At 40.3% G+C, this 25,608-nt stretch overlaps 1 protein-coding gene across 2 annotated transcripts in view; it reads left to right on the top strand.

The window, feature by feature from the left end:
* Positions 1 to 25,608, top strand: part of Fer (FER tyrosine kinase) — a 320,970-nt gene that overhangs the window by 112,530 nt on the left and 182,832 nt on the right. For both annotated transcript variants that reach the window (XM_038339140.2, XM_038339139.2), the window contains one exon: positions 18,735 to 18,827. In XM_038339140.2, the coding sequence (XP_038195068.1) occupies positions 18,735 to 18,827 (93 nt within the window). The remainder of the gene's footprint in view (positions 1 to 18,734; positions 18,828 to 25,608) is intronic.

Below are 25,608 nucleotides of genomic sequence, written 5' to 3'. Positions count from 1 at the left end.
GTATAATATCTATGACTTCCAAGGCATTAATATCTTACATAGCTAACATGTGTAACCCTCCCTTTTGCATTAAAAATTAATTCTTGTTTTTTTACTCCTCATTTTTTTATAATCTTTCATCTTTGTTTGATATTTTATATTTCTATTTTGTTCTTGGTATGTTGACATTGATTTAAAATATAATTTTTGAAATTGTTTTTTATTTTCTTTTTCTTTTGTGTAAGTTTTACTACATTTAAAAAACAGAGTGGAGATTTAAAAATAGTATTTTACAGTTTTATGTGTTTTTTTGTAGAGAAAGTAGGACAAAGCTTTTCATGTTAATGGTGCTAGGCAACCATCTTCAGACAGATATTCAGCACAGAAATGCACACTGAGATGCAATGTCCCAGCAGCTCAACAGTGTAAATACATATTGAACTCACATTTCTGTGGCCTCTCATCCCTACCCACAATGCTTTATCCGTGGTTATTAGCTAATCCTGACCTGGATGGGAGAGTTTGGGCTTTTGGGCCTGGAAGTCCCCTGGAACACTTGCCGTCATCCCCATCTCGTCCACGTCACCTGTGTCCAGAGTGACACTAGCAGCATCTGTGCTGATTCTGCTCCTGGGCCGGCAGAGGGTTTGCATTTTGAGAGTCACTCTTCCCCTTCTTGTCAGAGAGATGTGTGGCTTTGGCCACTCTGGTGCTATCTTTGTCATGTATCCAGCCGTGTTTTAAATTACCAGTAACACACGGTAGTTGGCAAGAGCTAATTTTAGGTAGTGGTTGATCTGTTAATCAGAAATATAGACACCCTGGGAAGTGGGGCCAGTCTGGTAAAACACAGCACTTTCCACCGCTGTTGCTCACCATCTGCTTTCCTTTCTACTGTAGGAGCATATCGATACTGAAGGATATATCTGAGATCCAGTCTTGGTTGGGAGTTTAGCTCCACTACTTATCCTCATCCAGCTTTCCATTCCAGTCTTTTTAAAAGTATGGTCTCTGAAATCTCATTTTGATAAGCAAACTTCCTTTTTAAGAGAAGAATGTTCATATTTCCCTATTCATGCTTCCTTTATTATTCTGGCACAGTGATTGTAGATATGGGTTGTATTCCTTTAACTTTCTCCTTGTAGATGTAATGTTTTAAACTTCTGTCAATTCATCTTCATTCACTAAACAATGGGCTTCTGCTGTTGCTTCTTCTCCTTCCTCTTCCTCCTGCTTCCCTTCATCATCTGGACCTGTCTCAGTCACTGGCTTATTGCTGTGAATAGACACTATGGCCAAGGCAACTTTTATACAGGAAAGCATTTAATTGGGGGCGTGCTTACAGTTTCAGAAGTCAATCCATTATTATGGTGGGGAGCATGGCAGCAGGCATGGCAGCATGGTGCTAGAGAAATCGTATCACTTAGAGCTACATCTTGATTCACAGGAAGAGAGAGAAAAGGAGGATAAGAAGAAAGGGGGAAGGGAAGGGAGAGAGAGGGAGAGACTGGGCCTGGTGTGGGCCTTGAAAACTCAAAGCCCACCCTCAGTGACGCAATTACTCCAACAAGGCCACACCTCCTAGTCCTCCTAATTCTTCTCTGATACTGCCATTACCTAATAGCTCAGCATTTACATATATGAGACATGGGAACCATTCTTATCAAACCACCACAGTAGTTATTCAAGATTATGTAAGCATTCATGTGGAAAGGCCCATGAAGAATGTTAATTTCTATGCCCATTGATCTAAAAACCATTTTTACTGAGGGATGTTCTTTGTTTAAAAAATTAGGGATGTGCGAGTTTAAACTGTGCACTCCCCCCTTTCTTTAATTCTTCATTTTTATTTATGCGTGTGTATGGATGTCTGTATGAGTTTATGTGTATCATATGCAGACAGTTTATTCTGACCAGAAAAGGGCGTTGAATTCTGTGGAACTGGTTGTAGGCTGCTGTGACTCCATGTTGGTGCTGGAATTAAACTTGGGTTCTCTGAAAGAGCAGTAAGCTGCATCAGCTCTAGGCTTCCTTTCCTTTTTAAAAAGGTGGGAGAAAGCTCTTTGGCTCTTGTTCTCTTTAGTAAATGCCAGCAGCTCTGATTTGTATGCTTAGGCTGTTTCACTTCATGAGAAAAACTTGTTTAGCTACGTTTAAAATTTTAGGAATAAACTTTTTTTAAAAAAAGAATTTCATATATGAGTACTATATTTACATCCTTTTCACTCCTCCCTCCTCTCCTTCTAACTTTTTTGTGTTTTCCGTACTCCCTCTTAAATCTATGACTTCTCATCTAATTATTATTATCACGCATACATAACATGTACAACATCCTGATTCTATTTAATGTTGTACCTACGTATATGGATTTAGTGATGATTACTTGGGATCGGATAACCCTATCAGGGGGCTCATTCCTGAAGAAAACTGTGTCTCTCGGTAGCGACTGATCGCCTGTAGCTCTTCATCTAACAATGGGATCCTGATGTTGTCATTATTCAGGTCTTCTTTAGGCAACCATATTGCTGAGGTTTCCCAGGTACAGCTTTTTGCCATGTCTTGAAAACACTGTCCAACAGCAGATTCTTAAAATTTTTCTGCCTTGTCTTCCAAAATGTTCTCTGAGCCATATATGTAAGGTGGTGCTTTGTAGAAGTGCTAGTTGGGGTTGAGTACTCAACAGTAACCTGTTCTCTGTATTTTGACCAACTGTGGATCACTGTAGTAGTCTCCGTCTACAAAAAGAAACTTCTTTGGTGAGGGGTAACAAATGTATTTTTCTGTGGGTAGGAGGGTGTTATTTAGAGTCAAGTTAGGCTTCATATCGCCTTAGGAACATGGCAGTAGTAGATGCTGCTCTCAGGTTGATGACCTCTCCGGCAATGGGGAGTTGGCTAGGTTTACAGTACCATACCTGAAGTCTCTCATGATGAGCAGGTTCCATGTCTAAGTAGACGGTTGTTGGTTAACCCTGTGATAAAAGAGCCACGGTTGCACTTTTTAAAATTAACATTTTTTCTTACATTAAGCAACATTTATTGTTGTGGTTTATAGTCTTCACAGCTAGGCAGGATTAGCGATTGCTTTTATTCATGGCAACTTGCCTGGTATCTTCCCATCTATGAGAGATAGTCCCCAGGAAAGAGACTTTCAGGTCAATTTCACCTTGATTCCACCATGTCCTGTGTCTAAAGTATGTGGTGTCTGCAGCAATAATGACACTAGGCTATAGTCTGATCAGTGGTCTACCCCTGCCCACCAGTAAGCCCAAGGGAGGGTTTGTGGTTCTTATCAGTTGTCTGTGGCTCCTGGGGAGAGCATTATCTCCCTGTGTGGTATAACGGCCCTGTTTGTCTGTCTGTCTGCTGACACACCCATCCACCTACTACCTATCAATCTATCTCTACATATACAAAGACATCTATAATCACATCTGATTCCTAAACTCGCCTACCAATCAATATGTTTCCTTTGACTTTCCCAAATATCCTTACTGGCGTTCATTTCTCCTCTGTCCATTCTGCCCATCTCAGCCAAAATGCTCCCCTCCTCCATTTTTCCCCTCATAGAACTTGTATGGTACTATCTCCCTCTGCAGAGCTCCCCTGTTCCTTACCCTCATGGTCTCTTCCTGCTTTCCTGGCTTCTGCAGTTATATATAAGTCCAAGTTATATTCTCAAATGTAAAGATTTGGAACTGTCTTATATGTTTGTCTAAAACCTATGCCTTTTAGTTTCATGGGGGCCTAGTGGAAGTTGTTAGCCTTGGCTCCTGAGTGAATGAGGTCCTACAGAAAGTTTTTTCTTTCGCCTCTATCTTGTGGGGTGCTGCATATGTTTTCTTCTAGGAGTTTCATTAGGCTTCACATTGAGGTCATTGGTACATTGGAATTGAGTGCCCTGCAAGATAATGGTTTTGGGTGAATTTCATTCTTCTACATGTGTGCATCCAGTTTTCCTAGTTCATTTGTCAGGGACACTGTCTTTTTTCTAGTGTGTTTTGGCATTTTTCTCAAATACCATGGCTGTAATAACATGCACTCGTGCTTGGGTCTGTTTCATCCCATTGATCCACTTGTCTATTTTTGTGTCAGTACCGTGCTGCTTTTATTACTATAACTTTGCATTATAGCCTGAAATCTGGTACGTTAATCTCTCCAGAACTGAACTTTTGCTCAAGATTGTTCTATCTGGGGTCTTTCTGCTTCTATATGAATTTCGGTAGTCTTTTTCTTTTTCTGTAAAGAATGTTATTTTGATTGGGATTTCACTGAAGCTCTAAATTGCTTTTGGTAGGATAGTCATTTTCTCAATACTAATTGTACCAGTCCATGATCATGGAATTTTTTTATCTTCTGTTATCTTTTCAATCTCTTAATTCAGAGATTTAGATTTTTCATTATTAACTTCTTTCACCACCACCCCTGTTTAGGCTTATTCTGAGATACTTTTTTGAGGCTATTGTGAATGGGAGTGTTTCCACGGTCTCTTTTTCAGCCTGCTTGTGATTGGTATATAGACAAGCTACTAAGGATGAGTTCTCTGTGAATGAAGAGAATAGTAAACTAGTAAGAGAGCCACTGAGTGAAAGTATTTCCAGGATATAACCTTGTCTCAGAAGTTAGGAATACTTTAAGATCATGGCAGTTAGGAAAGACACAAAATACAGACAGAAGAGGCTGCATAGTAGAGTCTCTAATACTTTAGCTTTAGTTCCCAAGAACATCAACCAGTGCTAGCTTACTTGCAATTATTTCAGAAGACAGGTATGTACAGTTTGTTTTATGAAGGAATCTGTTAGAAGATATGCCCAAATGAAGCATTGCGTTTAGTTCCAAGATAAGTTAAGTTTAAATTCTATTCAAGTTTTAAGATATCTGTTAACTATTTTATATCTTTGTAGGCCTCAAAAGAATATTCTATATATCTATATATTCTTTGTATACTTTTGAATCAGTGACGTTGATATTTAAACTTGTAGTATAGTCTTGTCAACACATCGGTACGGGAAGGAATTTTAAATTTGTAGTACGCTTTAGATTTTAACGTGAGAACCAGTATTCTGAATAAGAACTCATTATTATGATCTTGGAGAAGTTATTTAAGTACTCTGTAATCTCTGGTTTTCTGATCTGTGAGAAGAAGGTGTTAGCAGGACCTGATACATGGGGCTGTAGAATGCCGAAGGGAAGCACAGGGCACACAGGGCAGCACAGGGCTGCACAGGGCTGCACAGGGCAGCACAGGGCACACAGGGAACACAGGGCAGCACAGGAAACACAGGGCAGCACAGGGCGCATAGGGAACACAGGGCGCACAGGGTGCACAGGCAGCACAGGGCAGCACAGGGCGCACAGGGCACATAGGGAGCACAGGGCGCACAGGGCAGCACAGGGTGCACAGGGCACATAGGGAACACGGTGCACAGGGCGCATAGGGAACACAGGGCGCACAGGGTGCCCAGGCAGCACAGGGCGCACAGGGCACATAGGGAACACAGGGCGCACAGGGCAGCACAGGGTGCACAGGGCACATAGGGAACACGGTGCACAGGGCGCATAGGGAACACAGGGCGCACAGGGCACATAGGGAACACAGGACGCACAGGGCGTATAGGGAACACAGGGCGCACAGGGCAGCACAGGGCGCACAGGGCACATAGGGAATACAGGGTGCACAGGGCACATAGGGAATACAGGGCACACAGGGCACATAGGGAACACAGGGCGCACAGGGCACATAGGGGACACGGCGCATAGGGAACACAGGGCAGCACAGGGCGCATAGGGAACACAGGGCAGCACAGGGCACACAGGCAGCACAGGGCAGCACAGGGCGCATAGGCAGAACAGGGCAGCACAGGGCAGCACAGGGCGCACAGGGCAGCACAGGACACACAGGGCAGCACAGGACACACAGGGCAGCGCAGGACACACAGGGCAGCACAGGACACACAGGGCAGCACAGAGCAGTGGTGCTTGCGCTTGGTGCATCGTCAGTGCTCAGGAAATGCTCACCACCTTCAGCATCTCAGCTATTTTCTAAGAAGCTCAGGGATTTTGTTGTTAGTTTTTTTCTTGAGAGAGACTTCAGGTGGCACACTATGGCTGTCCTCTTTAATGTTACCTTTAAATCATTAGCAGTGATGCTCCTCAGCTTTACTTATTTGACAGTATCAAATCATTTGGTGACTCTCTGAACTACTTTGAGAGTTAATGGATATAGAAGGCATTGAATAAAATTTCTGGAATGTGAATCCAAGTTTTTTTAGGTTACTATTCAAAGGCCTCCCTTCTTCGTGTTTTATCTTTTTTGATTGTTTCTTTGAGACAGACTCTCCATATGTAGCCGGGGTGGCCTTGCGCTGCAGTTCTCTTGCTGGGTGACCTCCTAGATGTTGGCCTTGCAGATGTGCACAGCCATTCTTGATGCTGTCATTTGTTTATTGCTGCTGTTGTTTGGTTGGCAGCCCTTTCTAATCCATCATTTCACTATTCCAGGACAAAACGGTCCTTCCTGTGTGTGTGTGTCTTTATTAGAGTGGCAGCATACCACTTCTTATAATCCTCATAATTATAATTCTTATAATTAGACTCATTGGTCTCTTTCTATTTTTCTCATATTTTTGAGTTGTAGAATTGAAGATCATTATAGGTATAAATGAGCCATAGTTTTATACAGATATGAGTTATCATTAAATGTTTTCAGGGTAAGAACTAAAGCACTTCTACCTCCCCTACCTCTTAAAGTTTTGAATGACTTACTGAAGTTGATCATGTGATCGACTCTGGAGACACTCTGAGCGTGTGGCAGTACAGAGGAGAGTAAGAGTCAGAGCTGTCATCTTTGCAAGCATTCTGAGGGACAGATTTCACCTCCGGTTTCCCATGTTTTATGTGATCAAATACTGAAGAAGGGAAACTTAAACACAGGAGGTCCATTCTGCTGCTCATTTTATGGAGTTTTATTGCAACAGGTGAGAGAGAAATTATTGTGTAGGAATTTCTGTACTCAATTTTCAATGTTGATCTTTTTAATAATATTTTATCTGCATATGCAAATATTGCCCTACTTATTTTGGTTTGGGAGGTTTGGGAGTTGGCTGCTTTTTTCATTCATTCATTCATTCATTCATTCATTCATGCCCATGCTGCTGGCAATTGAGCCCACCCAGCCTTGCACCTTAGGCAGGTGCTCTAACAGAGCCTTCTTAGCCTTTGGTTCTTTTCAAGGTCCTTTTTCTTTCCTGATGACAGATTGTCAGAAACAGTATTCGACCCTAAAATATCGGAGGCCTCAAACCGTGCTGATTTGTGTGAAAATGATGTGGGCAAAGCAGAGAAAAGAACCCGTTTTCTTTGTCTTGTGCTGTAGGCATATGAAAACCAAGTGACCTTGTGGTTGACTGTGAATATTGCTACATGGTTTCTTGGCATAATCAAGGCTCCTGCTGAGAAGATATGTTTTTGGAACTGCAACATATTGTTGACAGTAAATTTTAAGGCACAGTGTTGTTTCTGTTAGAGATGAGTTTGTAAAATATGGAAAAGGAAGTCAAATTCCACGTACATGCACACACACATTTTTATTAATTTTGTTGTATAGACTTTGTGAGAACAATGTCATATTTAACCAGTTTTTCTGCTTTGTTATAAAGGGTGATTTTTTTTGTAGCATTAGAATGCCAGGTATTGCTTTATAAGACAAATATGAAATGATTATTCTTTGTCACCTTATATTAATGTTCTTGACAGCATAATAAATCACTACAAACTTGACAGAGAAGAGAAATTCCTGCCACTTTGGGTTTAGTCTGAAGCCCCAGTGCGCTGTGTGACTGGTTCCTTCTGTGTCTGCAGGGAACCTGCCAGTACTTCTCTCCTAGCTTCTGGTAGCTCCTGGAATCCTTATTGTTCTTTGACTTAAGGACAGAATTTGCCAGTCTGTTCCTTTGCATAGCCTTACCAGCTCTTCTGTCTGTTGTCGTCTGACGGTGCCTGTCATTGGGTTAGAAGGAACCTGAATCATCTAGGATAGTCTCATCATGATATCTCTACCTCCTCCCACCCTCAGAACACAGTGTCACACCCACAGGTTCCTGGGAGACATCTTTGTGGGGAGCACCATCCAAGCCACTGCATTTCTGTCTTTTCTTCTGTTATCAACAAAGAACTTAGCATGTGGAGCTCTTTGAGGAGAGATCACTACCTTAAAGCTGATCCTTCTGCTTTGTCTGTGAGGTATTTTATGATCGCCGATCCCAGGAGTCCCAGGAATACTAAATGTCTTACCAAAAAGGTCTTGTGTGTAGGCAGCTCACTTTCCTTTCTTTGAGACAGGGCTTCTTCTTTCTCGGGCTGGCTATGAGCTTTCTATGTACTCAAGTATGACCTCAAACTCACTCTCCTGCATCAGCCTCCTAGGTGCTGCACGTCTCCTGGCACCATCATAATTGCCTGGCACTCAGCAGCCTACCTTTAACTTCAACCTCAGTGCCAATTTTTTTACCCTTAATTTTGATGTTTGTATGCTTCACTTTTATCCTCCATCATTCAGGAAGAAATTGTGTTTGCAGTTTGGTTTATAAATGCCCACATCATTGCTCTGATAATAAAGCAGACAATGGGATTTTAGGCCCCTTGTTTGTGTGTGTGTGTGTGTGTGTGTGTGTGTGCGCGCGCGCGCGCGCATGTGTGTGTGCATGTATGCATCTATATGTACATTTATAAGGATATATATTCTAATCCTGGCTTTGGCTATAATTCAGAGTTGCACTGTAAACATATCAGAATTTCAGGCCTGCAATATTACACTAAATCAATTTTGTTTAATATGTTATTTTTTAATCCTGTTTATGGTAAGTTGGACATAGGTGGTTTTTATATGCAATAATTGATACTTTCAACCGATGAAATTTTTCTTGTGTTTTGATTATGGCATCAGTAGAACAGTAGTTACTCATATTCAGATAGGGTTCGCCAGTTATTTGATGCCCAGAGTGTTACTAATTCCTTCGTGTATCATATTTGAACCTTATCACAGTCTTGTTTGGCAATACCCTACCTTCCTAATAATCGCTAGTATGATTCCTAGATTACACAAAAGAAAAATGGTGAAGAGAGGGGATAGACAACTTGGCCAGAGTTACATAGTTAAGAAGTGGAAGTAGTAGACTGGGAATGTGAACCTTACTCTGAGTTCTAAATCTTCTTGTTATTTATTCTTAATACAGTCTCTGTGTCAGATTATATAACTTAAATGACACATTACTGGTAGAATATCATGGCCTGTGTACCAAACCTGACCTGTATGTGGTGACTACCTGTCACAAATTGTTTCTATTATTTTATATTTGTAAAAATCAAAAGAAAAATATATTGTGACATGTAAAAATTGTAACAGTCAGGTTTCCATGTCCCTAAAGTTTTGATGGACTCCACCCATCTCTGTTTGCTGATATGGCTGTCTCTGTGCTGCGGTGCTCAGAACAAGGTAAGGAAGCAAGTGCTCACTTACACTTGCAGAAGTAAGGACTTGTTACAGCACTTGTTCCCTGAACCGAGCACCATTCCCATTCCTCCGGAGTTTGCCAGCTCATGCAATATTGCTGGTAATTAGTCATTTCATCTTTACATTGCTCTTAGGACAAGTAAGGAAACATTTCTTTGGGGGCATTGCATTTCTTTTTGAAAAAGACATTTCAATTGTATTTTAGGTTGTCTAAAAGTCTTCACTCAGGAATTGGAACAAAATTTTTAGAAAATAATTGAGACTTGTATGTGGAAAATACATCTGTACTTGAGGTCGGGTGCCTTGTCACGTGCCTCACTGCCACCTTTGATGGCTTTGAACCCCTTGCCAATTTTGCTAGGCTGCTTGGCCCGCACTGTTTCGGCCCTTCCTGACTCTGCTTCTGCCAGTTTGGGGATTACAGGTGGAGCTGCCAGGTTGTCACACCTGGCTCTTTATGTGTGATCTGGACAACTGATGTCAGAGCCTCCTGTCTGTGTAGCAAGCCCCTGTACCCACTGAGCCATCTCCAGACTTGAATTTTTTCTCTAAGGCTGGATAGTACTTATTATACTGCGGACATACACATTTTCCTCATCCACTCATCCATTGTGGACACTTAGATTGATTCTTGGCATTCTGAATAGTGCTTCAGTGAACATGAGAATACACATTTGTAATTGCTTATTGGAACTCTGTAATTACAATTGCACATTGCAAGGAAGCATGCTGGGTTAGTAGTTTTTTATTAATGTAAGTTATTAACCTAAGTCAGGTTAGTCATAAAAGAGTTAATCTACTCTTATATCTGAAGATATGCAGAACTTCCAACTGTGCTATCAAGGATTATTCTGATTTTGTTTGTGAGCTCCTCCTTTTGTTGGACTCGATTGATTCTTGGGTTCTCAGGCAGGAGGTGAAACTGTCCCAGAGTGTGACCAGGTTTCTTAGGCGGGTTAGGGGAGATGGGCGTCCAGAGCTTGACCAAGTTCTCTCCTTCTTTCTTAAAGTCATCTCTCCATCTCCCGGCTGCAGCTGTTTTACTCAGAATGTTTTCCCATACAATACATTCTGATCAGTTTCCCTCCTTCATCCCTTCCAGGTCCTACCCCCTCCCACCATCCAACTCTGTGCCTTCTTTCTCTTTCTTTAGAAAACAAGTAAGCAAATAAAAAACAAACAATCCAGAATTAAAAAAATAAAAGTTGCAAGAAATACATAGACGCACATGTGCGCACATAGATACACACACATCCATGAAAACACAAAACTGGAAACAATAATATACAAGCAAAAGAAGAATAAGATTTTAAAAAGCACAAACAAAGCAAAAATTATCTACTGTTTACACCACTGAGTTCTTTTTGTGTTGGCCATCTACTGCTGGGCATGAGACCTGCTCTTAAGTGTGGTTTATATGCCCAGTAAAACTCCATTAGAAAAAACTTATTTTCTCCATTGCAAGTAATTGTAAGTTGGAGATAGCTTCTTGGTTGGGGATGGGAGTTCCTTTGAGTTCTTTTTAAAGTATATATCCTGGTTGGAAATTATTAACTGATAATGTCAAGGGGGAAAACCCACTACCTTTCTTTATTCAAAATTTATTATTATTATATTTTGTTTTTATTGTCTTGGGATTTTCTTTTATGTCTTACCTTTTCTGATTCTGTTCTAATTACTGCAATTTTGACTGCAGCCTTGAAGTTGCAAATGTTCCCCATTATTAGTTGGAGGCAGCAGGAAGGAATTCTGAGTGGTAAGAGGATTATCGGTGCCTGGGCTGTAGCAGAATACTAAGCAGCAAATGCACCCTGGAGACATTGTGATAAAGCTGGAAACTTAAACCTTTACAAAAATAAGACATGTACTTAGTAGTCTTCACAGTGTCCTTGTGGAGCCTCTGCAGTAAGCACAGTGCCGAGAGTCTTCCTACTCCAAAAGCAGTTAGCAAAGGGGGAGAAACACAAACTAACAGAAACCAAAATTTATGAGACGTTTGGCACTTTATCTTTCTAAAAATAAAGGTCTTATTAGGCACCCAGGCTTGCATCCAACTCATCATCCTTGTGCTCCTGTGTCCCTAGATCTGGGATTACATGAATATGCCCTGTGCCTGCTTGGCCTTTAATCTTTACATTATCAGTTGAGGAATATAGTCTGTACCCTTGGCTATGTGTCCTCAAAATGAAGACTGTATTTGATAAATTAATGCTTTTTGGTGTCTGCCTTTGTGAAGACCCTGAGTATAATTCTTGCTTTGTCTCATTCATAATGGGAGTGAAGTGGTGACCGATAGGTGACTTGTCTTTTGAAAATGCACATGTAGTTGGATACGGAGCGCTTCCGAGACCACTGGTGATTCCTAATAAGAAAAATAGGGCAGTGGGCTACTGACGAATAGCTTTTAACAATCCATCAGAGACCTGAGCAAAGGAAGAAATCTCTGCGAGCCTGTTCAGCAAGGGGGAAGGAAGGCCTTTGAGTCCTGCCGTCCTGCCTGGAGTTGCATGAGCACATGGCTCCAGTGTGGTTTCTACAAACTTGTCATGGCAGTGTTTAGGCTCCTGTGACAGATCCGAGTGGGACAGCAGTGTCTACCCAGTGCCCCTCTTCCCTTCCCTGCTTTCCCTCACCTCTTCTTTTCCTCTTTTCCTCCTCTTGTCTTTTTTGAAGCAAGATATGTTGTTTTCTATTGCTTTGATAAAACTCCACCAAGGCAAGTTATAGAAGAAAGGACTTATTTGAACTTGTGAGCTTTGTAACACATGGGCCTGTGACCCCTGGCTCAGTGGGTACTTGACTCTGAAAGGTGGCTCCTTGGTGATGTGAATAAGGGGCTGTATTCACACTGAAATTATAACCAGTCCAGGTCCTGCTTCGTAACCATTACTATGTCTTTAGACGTTTGACAGCAAGAGCAGTAAATAGATGTGCTCTTTTTGCTAGGAAATTCAGACTCCTTTTCTTTTATGCAAGTTTTCTGGCATATAATGGAAGAATATATGACATGCTTAAAAGACTTGTAACTCATTATTTATAACACAGACAGACAAGAGATGACCCAGATAGTGAAATGACCAGATGGTACGTCCAGTGTAGCTGTCACAAGAAGACCAAGGGATCCAGTACAAAGGATGGACAGTGGTGTGAAAAGATGCAGCGTTTCAGCAGCAATATGCTGCTATAAAAATAGCATTGCTGGAAAAGTACATTAGAAGTGGGATTCATTAGATGCACTTGTTAATAATTGACCAGACACAGAAGGAAGGCTGGGGGAGATAAGGCGTGCTGATGGGGGCAGGGAGCAGACTGGAGCAGGAGGAAAGAGGAAAAGTAGAGCAGTGCTTGCGACCATCGGATGGTCTAATGCTGGAGCTGAAGTCTAGGCTGCTGTGTTCCAGCAGCTTCAGGTTGCAGGCTCAGCTCCGTCTCTGTTCCTCCCTTCCTCTCTCCATCTTTCCTTTCTTCCATCTCTTCCTTCACTCTCCACAGGTGAGTAACTATATGATACTATTTTTTTCATATTATAGTTCATTATAGAAGAAGGGAAGAAACACCAGATGATCTTTAATTTGAAATTTTTATTTAAGCTTGGCAGTGGTGGTGCACTCTTTTAATCCCATCACTCAGGAAGCAGAGGCAGGTGGATCTCTGTGAGTTCGAGACCAGCCTGCTCTGTAGAGTTCCAGGACACAGAGAAACCCTGTCTTGAACTGCCCCCACAAACTTTTTATTTCACCTTTTTCTTCAATTTTTTTTGATGAGATTATTCTAACCTGATGGGAACAGTTTGTTAAGTGGGTAATCCTAGAGAGTAGGTGATGTTGATAAAGTGCTTGATTACACATATGGCTCACACAACATGGCTACTCTGGGCACTCGTGTTTCTTGTTTCAATGGTCCTTTAAGAAAAGTAGAAGAATTTTATGTTTTATTATGCCCTTCCTTGTTTTAAAAACAAAAGCTTAGTTACACCAAATCTAGACATTAATTCATATATATATATTCATATATATATACATATACATATATATATATATATATATATATATATATATATATATATATATATATATATATATCTCAAAACACCCAGAGCAGAGCCCCTCAGCACTTGAGCCGTGGGACCAGGGGAGGAAATGCAGCACTTCATACTTGTGGGTTGTGTTTCCACATAGTGCCTTGGGGAGGAGGAGTGAATGTGCCAAGCACAGAGTTTCTGGCAGTCACATTCCTGTTTGATACTGCAGTGCTGAAAACTCAGAGTATCCCAGAGAAGAGCTCACCTCATCCCAACCATAGACTCTGAGTGACAGGGCTGTATCACGCTAGCCTAAGTCGGTTGATGTGGGGAGTCTGCGAGCAATATGGCAATCTGTTTCTTTATTCTGTATATCTACCTTACTGTTTATCTAAATTTGCTCTAAATATAATAGTCAGAAGAAGGAGAAGGAAAGGAGGAGGAGGAGAAGTATTATCAGGGATTTTGGTTACACGTTTAGGAAAAGCACTGTAGAGCTTGAACTGTATCTGGGTATTAAGCAGGAGGGGAGCCTGTTAGAGCCACCTTCTTCACCCTGGCTTACCCAGGGGCATCATCTTGTGCAGCTGGCTTAGACTTACGAAAGTAAGAAAAATGATTTTAACATTTTACAGCTTAGCTCTCAGTGCCCCGAGCATTGCTATTTTACAATGATGTCTTTTTAAAATCATCACACTTTCCCTTTATACATTTGTGGCTTAATTTAGTTTTTGGTGAGTATGAAGATACTTGACTTTATCAAGTTGGCTGTTTTTCTTTTAATAAATATCCTTAATATGCAAACATCAGAGGACAACATGGCATTCTCAATTTGGTAACTGGGCACTGAGTGCCTCAGCACCTTCAGTGTGAACCAATTGCTCAAACAAGTCATCTTGAAACTCTTTTAATACTTAAATTCTAAACCCTGTTGAAACAAAATCATCTATTCTTCATTTTTTCGAGAAAAATCAACATCTGCATAAGATCGAGTTGTTTATGTGTAAGTGTATTCCTTTTAAAAGATCAAGTCTTTTGCTTATGCGTAAGTGCATTTCTTTTCAAAAGGGGCGTGCTGATATTTAAGGTGTTTCCTGTACCTTATGGTCATTGTCAGCATTGACTTTCTCGGGCAATCTTCTCTGTGGTGTAATGTCCTCACAGTTATTTCTCAGCAACATCCCTGATAATTTCATGTCTGCATTGCTTAAGAAGTCCCGAAGAATTTTGGCTCTCAGCCTAGCATTCTGTGTGTAGCTGTCATCTTTTTCTTGATTCTTTGGGCTCCAGGTTTGACTGTTCCTCTAGGGCAGGTTATTTCTTCAAAGAATGTCATGAGATTGGGCTTGTTTACAGAAGTCTGCAGGAAATAGCATTGAGTTACTGTTTTAATGACACATTATGAAAAAAATGTATCCCCATAGCCACTTTGAAAGTTGACTCTTCCCCTCATGCCTGTGTGAGGGCCCCTGGGCGTGGAATAGGACTGGCCTTCGTGGGCAGCGACTGTGTGAGGGCCCTTGGGCGTGGAATAGGACTGGCCTTCATGGGCAGCGACTGTGTGAGAGCCCTTGGGCGCGGAGTAGACCTGGCCTTCGTGGGCAGCGCTGATAGTCTTGCGCTGTATTGGACCATGCAGTGCATCACAGTCACAGGCAGAGGTCTCAGTATCAGGAGTTTTCTAGTCTTGAGCCTTCCTCCAACTGCTGGGGAGGCCGAGAACAGCCTAGTCATTTGGCCAGATGTGCAGTCTTCGTCCCTTTGAGTAGAGCCTTCTGTTTCCCACCATAGCCCTTCTCCGAGGGCCTTGCTTGAGAACTGCTGTGTGTCTTAGTGACTGTTGTCATTGCTCTCTGCAGCAGCAAGGTAGCCGTTTGGAGTAGCCTCTGATTTCTGCCAGTCCGTGCTTCTGCTCACGCTTCAGCAGGCCGCAGAAGACACCCCTGCGGCAGAACTTGAGTCACATGAAACCCAGAAAGTTAAGACTAAGCTTTAGGGAATTTAGGTGTTGTTTCCTATAGAGGCTGAAGATATCAATAATGGGTGATAACAGATAAATTTATGGTTAATATGAAAAGGTCTAGTTTTATATGTGAGTGCATACAGATTTATAGATGAGTTAGACATTGTTTCTATGGTGATTGATTTAAAAGGTAACTTCTTAGCTTTAATTTTTATAAGTAACCTCTTAATTCTTTGACATAAAGTCAACAGTGAAACTTGGGTGGGTGGGTGGGAGGAGAGGGAGGGGGTATCTCATCAAGATCTGATTAATTTACTTATTTAATTTCGCACTATTAAAAACTATTCTTAAACGAGGTGTGAAACTCATTCTGCATGTGGAACTTGGCTGTCAAGGCTGTTTTTTCTCATCAGAATCTTGGTAACATGAGGTGCTGTCTCGTGCTCGCCTGTTTTCCTGCCTCCCTCCACTGGGAGGAGCTGTCACTTTGCCAGATCATCTGCCCCCTGTGCAAACTCCATATCTTGTCTTCATTGGAGGTGGATGAACTCACTGCCCCACCGGCAGCCTGGTACGGGCACACTTCACTCTAGCTACTGGAAATGAAGAGAGCGTCCCGTCTTTATTTTCTTTTAGATAGTCATTTAATTCTTGCCTAGGAAAATCAGCTGTCAAATTCAGGACAGTCTGATGTGTTATTAGGTAGCCTGTAATTTAAAGCTGATATTGAATCTTACATAGACAGGACATGGCAAACAAATTTGATGTTTTACTCTTAGAAATATGGGCACCCCATAAGCAGTAACTAACTGGCTAGGCTACTTTGTAAATCCTATTTGCATTTTGGTTACTCATCCTTAAACATAAGATGGTATTACTGTGATTACTGATGTATTTTCATATCAGTCTATCTAAATAGTGCCTTTACATTTTAGAAAGTCTGCGATTGCCAGTTGTGCTCCTGTACTTTGTGACTTAATGCCAGGAAAGTGGGCTTGGAAGTCAGTTTCTTCTCACACCTGTATTTATTTATCGTGCAGGTCTAAGCTGTGGTATAATTCTAATATTACCCTCTTGAGAAAATGTTGCAGAGTTTCAACGAAAGGTTTCCTTTTCTAGGGTGGGATGCCCAGTTTACCACAGAATACATTTAGTCATTTCATATATTGAGAATGCTTTTCATACTTTAAATTCTCCCCTGAATTTTTTTTTTTTTTACTTTTGTTTGGAGAAAAATACAGGTTTTGGTTCAGCTTTGTCTGTGTACTTTTCAGTTGTATCTTGTGAGTACTCTCACACTGGAATAACGCTTCCTCTAGTATGCCAGTGAAGAAAGCCGCCCGAGGAAAGTGCACAGGCGTAGTACAGTGCCTGCTGCTTTCCTGTGACGCTGTCACCGCCATACAGGTGACGTTAGCACTTCCATGCCATCTGTCAGCGGCCGCAGCAACTAGGTGCCTTCACCAGCTGTGCAGAGCAGATCCGGAAGGGAAGGGGAGAAAGCGCGGGTTTCTCTGGGGAGTGGACGGCCCAGCCTCTGCAGTGTTCTCCAGCGCGTGTGCTCTGCTCGCTCCTGCACACAGCTTGCCTGCTAGGCTCACCAGAAGTCCTTATGTCCTGGCTATATAGTTTCCTTTTTTCTTTTTAAATCAGATTTACTTCTGCAGACTTCTGAAGCATCGGAAATAGATTTAAGAGTTAACAAGTCATACGCATACAAACAATTTGAGGATGAGGAGGACAGGCATACTTTGCCAAGGGTCACTATATTCTTGTGTTTCCGTGCTCTTTCTCTCAGGCCTTCTAGCAACATCTATATCTGTGTCTGTCTGTCTGCCTGCCTGCCTGCCTGCCTGCCATCTATCTATCTATCTATCTATCTATCTATCTATCTATCTATCTATCTATCTATCTATCTATCATCTGTCTGTCTGCCTATCTGTCTGTCTGTCTGTCTGCCTGCCTGCCTGCCTGCCTGCCTATCTATCTGTCTATCATCTATCTATCTATCTATCTATCTATCTATCTATCTATCTATCTATCTATCTATCATCTATCTGTCTGTCTATCTGTCTATATCTATCTATCTATCTATCTATCTATCTATCTATCTATCTATCTATCATCTATCTGTCTGTCTGTCTGTCTGTCTGTCTGTCTATCTATCTAAATGTGTATCTCATGGTTGGGTTAAAGCTACTGAATAGCTCCCCACAAGGATCATCATTTGTGCAGTGGGAATGATGTGTTTCTCTAGAAGTATATTAACTATGTATATGTTCAAAGTACCAACTTCTGTTCCCTTGTAAGTCTAAGCAAGGTTTGTTTTTTTCAGTTTTATATGTGATCATATTGATCTACAGATAGTGATTTTATGAGATTTTAAGTTAGTGCAGTAATGTTGAAAAAAGGAGAAATTCCCTGTTCTAGTAGAAGATTATGCTAAGTTGTTTCCATTGATTGATGCTCATATGTTTGTACGCTAGTTAGAACTATTTTCTTGCTGGTCTTAGAAGAAGTGTAAACAGTAGGGGTGGACAGGTGGACAGGGACACCCTGGAGTTGAGAAACTAATAGTGGATTCTGGGGGCAGACAGGGAGGGAACTCTAGCACTGAGCTTCCCTGTGGTAGGAAACAGTAGAAATGCTGCACCCTATGGCCAGTGTCTTGTTCTCTGTCTGCTGCTGGCCAGCAGCTGGAACGTGACCCAGTCCTGGCCTACAGGCCAGTTCTTCCTCTTTCCAACCTTTCTTCTCTTTACCTCATTTTTTCCTTCTCCTTTTAAGTCTCATTTTCTATACTCACTCTCCATTCATTTGTAGTGGTAAAGTAGATCTGAAGATCTAAAAATTTAGAAGGTGTTTTTCTGTTGTGATATGTGATATTCAGAAATATACTTGGAGGGAGAAGTACAGGCTGACTGGCTGCTGAGAGTGTTCTGCTACCCCTTCCTAACTGTTTACCTAGTCTCCCTCCCATGGTCTCTGCCTTCATGACCCTCACGATCAGTGAGGTTTTTGGAGATGTAACTTGGCTTACACGGGATTCACAATTAAATGATTTATATAGTTCTTTTTCCAAATCAAGAATTTATTGAGGGACCAGAAGAGCAAAATGCTATAATTTTACATGCATTGGTTATACCAGGAAGTTTATATTTGACATAGTTAGAAAACTAAGCTATTAAAAAATACCTAAATGTTAAAATGTAAACACTCTGTGGTTTGTTACTGCTAATGGCTGCTTCTTACTTCTTTTAGGAACGAAAGGAGAGGCTATCCAAATTTGAATCTATTCGTCATTCAATTGCTGGAATAATTAGGTCTCCAAAATCGGTACTGGGCTCATCAGCAGTAAGTAGGATTGACTGTGTGTTTCCCCAGTGATGACTGTCTTGCTTCTTTCAGGGTTATGTGTTTATGCTCACAGACAGGAAAAGCAGAGCAGATTCAACTTTTTCTGTGCACTGGACTCTGTTTACATTTGCATATAGTATACCCATGAGTCAAATTTTTATAACAAAAACAGAAAAAGCTTTTATGTAATGAACCTTCCTTACTGCTTGTGGATATTCTGAGGCCTCCATTTATACACACATTTTCTCTACACAGTCCACTGTTGTAGTTTAGTAGACATAGTAAAATAGTAGCTACAGGAAATGTTGCTAAAAACAGAACAGGTTCCACAGCACAGTGTGATGGAGGCTGTGTGAAGGTTCTTTCAAAATCTACCATTCTAACTTCTAGTGGAGTGAGATGATGTGAGGCCTTGCTAGGATGTACTAACTGAAATTGCTATGGTTAGCATGAATGAAAGGGACCAGCATGTTAGAGATTTCTTATACTGCATGTCCATAATGATGGGGCTTTTCACTAGAGGACTAGTGTAAACAGGTGTCCAGGGCAACAGCACGTTTATAATAGCTATTATTACTGTGTGGGTTCTTAAAATGCATTAGTTTGTATTTCCATTATGAAGAACATTTAGTAATAAAAGTAATCTGTTTGGTAGATTAATCATTGAAATTTCAGTTTGCTGTGTCATGGTGGAGCATACTAGAGTTATGTCTTCAACAAGAAATGCCTCAACAACCACTTGGAGCTGTTCTCTGGTGTTAAGTGCTGTCCACTGTCTGCACTCAAGCACAAGGCTAACCAAGGCCTTGAGGTTTAATGTGTATGTGATTGTTACACATTATAAGCCTGGGAATCCAAAGTGAATAACTATTTAAAGACAGTCATATTTAAAAATTCTTGATTACGTTAAATGCTTTTCTATAGAAAAGCCCTTGCCATGTTAGCATGTGGTTTGTTTTCTTGTGATAGACCTAAAAGAACATAAGATTCATGTTTTTATATGTACAGCAAGAGGTTTCAGTATTTTCACTATGCTGTGCAGCCACAATTGCCACAGGATGCGGGAATGTAAGCCCCCGTAACGGTGCTCCACAGCTATCAGAAGAGAGCCTCAGTTCCACACTTGTCTCAGCTCCTGGTACCGCGTATCCTTGTGACTAGGCCTCTTGCTGGGCCTCTCACCTGCAAAGGGTCATACAGCAACAGGCTTTTATGTTTAGTTTCATTCTAGTACTATAATATTTTAAAGGTTCATTCATGCTGTACTATGTGGCAATCTTTAATTCTTTATAAGACTGAATACTATTTCTCTGCTTAGATTTATATTCCATTACTTAGATTTATTATACCATTTTGTCTCTTCATCATTTGATAAAATATTAGTTTTATCATTATATATAAACTCTACTTTGTGGCTTTTTACTGTGAAAATTTTTCATTCTTTGTGACTATGAGTTCATTTTTCTTTGTCATATACCTAGTGGTAGAATTACTGAGTCATACAGGGATTCTAAATTTAAGATCTGCTTTCCACATTGGCAGCGATATTTTCATTTTTAACAATGTATGTCTGAAACTTACTATTTCCTCACATAATTATCAATGCATTTAGTGACTGGTTTGTCATTTTTATTTTAATTTTTCTAATGACTGATAATAATAAATTTTTAATGTGCTAATTTGCTATTTATGTATTCTTTAGAGATGATTCTATTTACAACCTTTGCATGCTTAAAATTTTTTGTGTACTTTTTTGATGGTCTGCAGATTAAGTCCAGGTTTGCATGCATGCTAGGCACTCTGGAATCCAGGTTCAGTTCACTGACAGAGTGCCTACCATGTGCTGTATAAGCAACTCTGTCAGGGAACTGAACTTGGATCCCAGGTTTGCGTGCTGTATAAGCACTCTGTCTGTGAACTGTACCCACAGCAGTAAGCTTGGTTTTTGTAGATATTGAGTTGTATGAGTTTTAAATTGTTTTGAGGAAACATTTCCTTTGTTATACACCTAGTATAGTAAACAAATGTTCTTTTCTTAGCCTGTAAGTTTGCCTTTCTGCCTGCCTGCCTGCCTGTCTGCCTGCCTCCCTCCCCCACTCTTTTCCCCTCCCCCCTCCTTTCCCCCTCCCTCCCTCCCTCCCTCCCTCCCTCCCTCCCTCCCTCCCTCCCTCCCTCTCTCTTCTTTCCTTCCTTCCTTCCTTCCTTCCTTCCTTCCTTCCTTCCTTCCTTCCTTCCTTCCTTCCTTCCTTCCTTCTTTCTTTCTTTCTTTCTTTCTTTCTTTCTTTCTTTCTTTCTTTCTTTCTTGATAGTGTCACACAGTTTTTAGTTTTAATGAAGAACACATTACTTTGTGGCTTGGGTGTCCTATGTAAAAAGCACTGCCCAGCTCACGATGATGCGAATATTCATCCTTGTTTCCTTCATAGGTCTTCACATACGCCTGGAAACAAAGGGAGCTGCTTTTATATGTGGGGTGGGGTGGAGGCCTAAGTTCATTCTTCCCCATTTGAAAGCATATTTGTTTAAAATATTCAGAAATCAGCAATTAAGAATCACTGTTTATTTTTTGAAGGGGGTGGCGGGTTTCAAGACAGGATTTCTCTGTGTAACAGCCATGGCTGTCCTGGAACTCACTTTGTAGACCAGCATGGCCTTGAACTCACAGAGCTTTGCCTTCATAGTGCTGGGATTCAAAGCATGTGCCACCACATCTGACAAATTTTTAAAGTTTAATTTTAGATAAAATAAAGCAAATGTATATATATATCATTTATATATGAAATTTATCATAATAGTGTTTTTAACTGCCATGGCTATTAGTCTGCATGCTTTTTAATGAATGGTTAAATTATGGAGGTAACTTTAAAGCACTACAGTAGGATATTTGGATCCTGACGGAAGGAAGGACATGAGGTAGTTAGCTGAGATGAACTAGGCTCAACTGCGGATTGTGTCTGATGTGTCAGCTATTACTATCCATTGTTTGGTTACGGTCACGTTTTAACATCTTATATCAGCTCCCAGTGAGTGCTTTTTCAGCATATAAAGGAGGCCAAATAATGCATCATTTCTATCCCAGAGCCTGGGACCAGCTCCTCATGCAGTTTTTTTCCATCTTCACAAGACTGTCATTTTGCACTGAGAACTGTTTGCCAGACCCTGCTTCTGAAGCCAGAGACAGAGGTGCTGGGCAGTATTAGCTGCACCTCTTCAAGCTCCTGGCAGTCATAATGGTTCATTTGAGTTAGAAAGCTTTCAGGCCATATTGAAATTACAGAGACCTATTCCAACCATACCAGGAATATTGTCCTTCCTCCAAGGCTCTCTTTATATAGAATTGCTCTAATGTGTGGCTGAGCAGCCCCATTGTTCCATGTCACAATCATGTGAGAACTGGTGTTACTCCTCTGATCTATATAATGTCCCACCAATTATAGCACTCTGAAAAAACATTATTTAAAATCAGATTCTTATAAGTCTTGGTCCAAATTATTGTTGTTTAATCCAAGACATTTTTGTTTAAAGATTAAAAAGTTTAAATTAGTCCATCCTGTCTCTTTAAAAATCATTTACTGTATTGACATAGGTATTATTTTAATTTTAAGAACCTTTGAGATGGGCGCAATGGCGCACACCTTTAATCCTAGCACTTGGCAGATCTCTTGAGTTTGAGGCCAGCCTAGTCACAAAGTGAGTTCCAGGAAAGTCAGAGGTGGTTACACAGAGAAGCCTTGTCTTGGGATGAGGGGAACCTTTGAATGAGAATTTGAATGTGAAATACATGTGCTTCTTTTTATATAGAATCATTTGTTTGCATTTTTCTTGAAAACTATATTATAGCTATGTTTAAGGGTTTATTAGTTCAGTATCAGTATTATGATATGTACTTCCCACCACCAGCATGGGGGGAATGTTATTGTTCTCATGTAGTTTCTAGTGTTCATCTTTGTGTCTAGAATAATGTTGTTATTCCCATAACAAGACAAATTAAAATTAAATATTAACACGTATTAAAAATCAGTTGTCTTCTATTATTCTTAAGGTCTTAATTTACTTTTTTTCATTTTCAAAGTGTTAGAAAGTAACAAGGAAATACAAATGTTTCATATTAGTATAGCCATATGCTAATTTCTTTTGAATGGTCATATTCAGGAACATCAAAGTTATTCTCTGAGTCACAAGTTTTGAATTACTTGTATTATACATAATTTTTAAGAAGAGCTCATTGGGGTTAATTTTGTATATTTTTTTTTTTTTTGGTCTGAGACCAAATCTGTTCTTACATGTGTTAGTTCAGAAGTTTAAAATAAGCACATTGTGTCACCATCTTGTATTCTGCTGAAGTATGGCTACATGGTGATTACTGCAGTGATCTCTGTATACTTTAGCTGAAGTGTGTGATGTGACATTGCCAGTGGCTGCTAGTGACAATGTGCTGTCCCTGATACTGGGGCACATTTTATAAATAAAATAAATTTGTTTTCTTAAGCACAAAATACAAAGCACAAAACTGAGTTATTCTCTCAAGATGATTCCCCCTTCCCTCCCAAACATGCTTCATCTTCAAATCTAACAATAACTTCCTTGGTGATAGTTGAACCTCATATTTCAAATACTTTTCAGAGTTACTGAGTTCTCCATAATCTTCCAGTTTTTCTGGACAGTTGACTGACTAGGGAGAGAGAACAGACTGTGGCATCCTTGCTTCTGCCACTGTTCCATCAGGAAGACCCCTTGAGAATGACATCATATGGATCCCTCATCTTTGGGTACTTTTGCTGTTGGAAAGACTTAGAAATAGTTTCCTACTATAGTATAAACAAACAAACAAATTTGGATTTAACATATTAAATATATTGTGACAAATATGGAAAACAAAGATCCAATTTTCTAATTACCTTCTTTAGAAAGGATCAGCTCTTGATATCAGTTCACAAAGCGCTTTGGACAGATTTCACACTCACTTTTAAGTGTAGGGCCCTCTACTTGAGTACTGGTGGTTCGTTTGTTTTATATTATTATTTTTATTGTTGTTGGAACTAAAAGAAAAAGGGCCTTCTATACTTATGAAAAATTGTCACATCATGTACATATTTTTAAAATTTAAGTGTCATAAATGGAAGAACAACTCACCAAAATGTAAAATATGCTTGAAGCCTATTGGATTGGGACATTTTCTTTTTACCACCAGTAAGATGAATTTTGGGTAATGGTATGTTGGACTTGAACATGCATATTTTAGACCTCTTCAGTGGTACAGATTAGTGAAAGCTATCTTCAGAACTAGTTTTCATTTACTACCTAGTTATCATAAAGTTCATAATATCAGCCTATAAATCCTTATATGTGGGTGTTTGTATGTTTGCCTTTTACTTATCTTCTTGGTCAGCTTTCCTTTTCTGTTACAAAGTACGTGAGATAAATGACTCTGAGGGGGAGAGGCTCATTTCAGCTCTTGGAGGAGGTACATGCTCAGAGTTTACCAGCCATGAAGGAGTCTGTGGGGGGGGGGTCCTTTCAAGGATATGCCACCACATGGTCTATCTTCTTTTCTTTGGCTCCACTCACCATGAGCCTATTAAAAAGTGTAAGCAGAGACTGCTTATTCGTTTCCAGCTGCCCAGACTTAAATAATCACACATAAGCTGTAATAATTGTAACACTTTGGCCAATAGCTTAGTCATGTTCCTAGCTAGCTGTTACACCTTAAATTAACCTATTTCTATTAATCCGTGTATTGAAATGAGACTGTGGCTTACTTGTGACAGCATGTTACTCTTTTGGCAGTTACATGGCATCTCTATGACTCTGCCTACTCTCTTTCTATATCTCTGTACAGATTTTCTGCCCGACTTTACTCTGCTAAGCCATTGGCTGAATCAATTTTATTCATCAACCAATAATAGCAATACATATACAGAAGGCATCATCTTCCCTTTTTCTGTCTAGTTGAAAAGGAAGGTTTTACCTTTAACATAGTAAAATTATACAAAACAGTTATCAAGCAGGAATCATAGTTACAATATTTAACCCATTTACTATTTGGAAAATTAAGGAAAATACTCTATCATCTATCCTATCTTTGTGAGTCTAAAGTTTTATGTTTAATTTATCTTTTATCATAAATAAGGTAAACTATAACTATTTATCTTCACTCCATCAAAGACCCAAGAAGGATAAAGTGTTACTTAATTAACAGGAAATGCATTGTAAGCAACTTCCAAACTTTTAGAAATGACAGAGACCTCTTGCTGTCTGGACAGATACCCAGAGTTCTTCTGTAATGTTGGGGCATCCATCTTTAGCCTTCAGGCCCATAGCATCTGGCAGACTTTTCCATGAAGCAGGAAATTTAAGATCTGTTCTGTCTTGTGCTGGCAAAGTTCATCAGTTGCTTTTTTTCTGTGTTGTGCATAATGTCTGGCAGTTTCTTCTTTGAAGCAGGAACCCTGAAGGGCCATCCCATCTTTTGGAAAGTTTAGCAGTCATTTTTCTGTGGGTCCTGCATGTCTAGTTTATATAGCATACCATCAAGTAGTCCAGGCAAAAGCAGGTTCTTGTCCAAATGGCTAGCAAACTCCATAAGGAGCCTCTTTGATGCCCATCTTCCTCTTGAAGTTATTGGTGCTGCCAGAAGCAGACATATTTCACTGTTGAGAAAAGTCTAAGTTCTTAAAACCTTTAAATGTCATGTTCTGTAGGTCTTTGAAGTGTTGAAGGTTATCTATCTAACTGAAATATCTCTTTGTATATCTAGAAAGCCTAATTAACATGACTA

The sequence above is a fragment of the Arvicola amphibius genome, chromosome 8 (assembly GCF_903992535.2).
Source record: "Arvicola amphibius chromosome 8, mArvAmp1.2, whole genome shotgun sequence".
Lineage (NCBI taxonomy): Eukaryota > Metazoa > Chordata > Mammalia > Rodentia > Cricetidae > Arvicola > Arvicola amphibius.
This window is presented reverse-complemented; position numbering and strand designations above follow the sequence as displayed.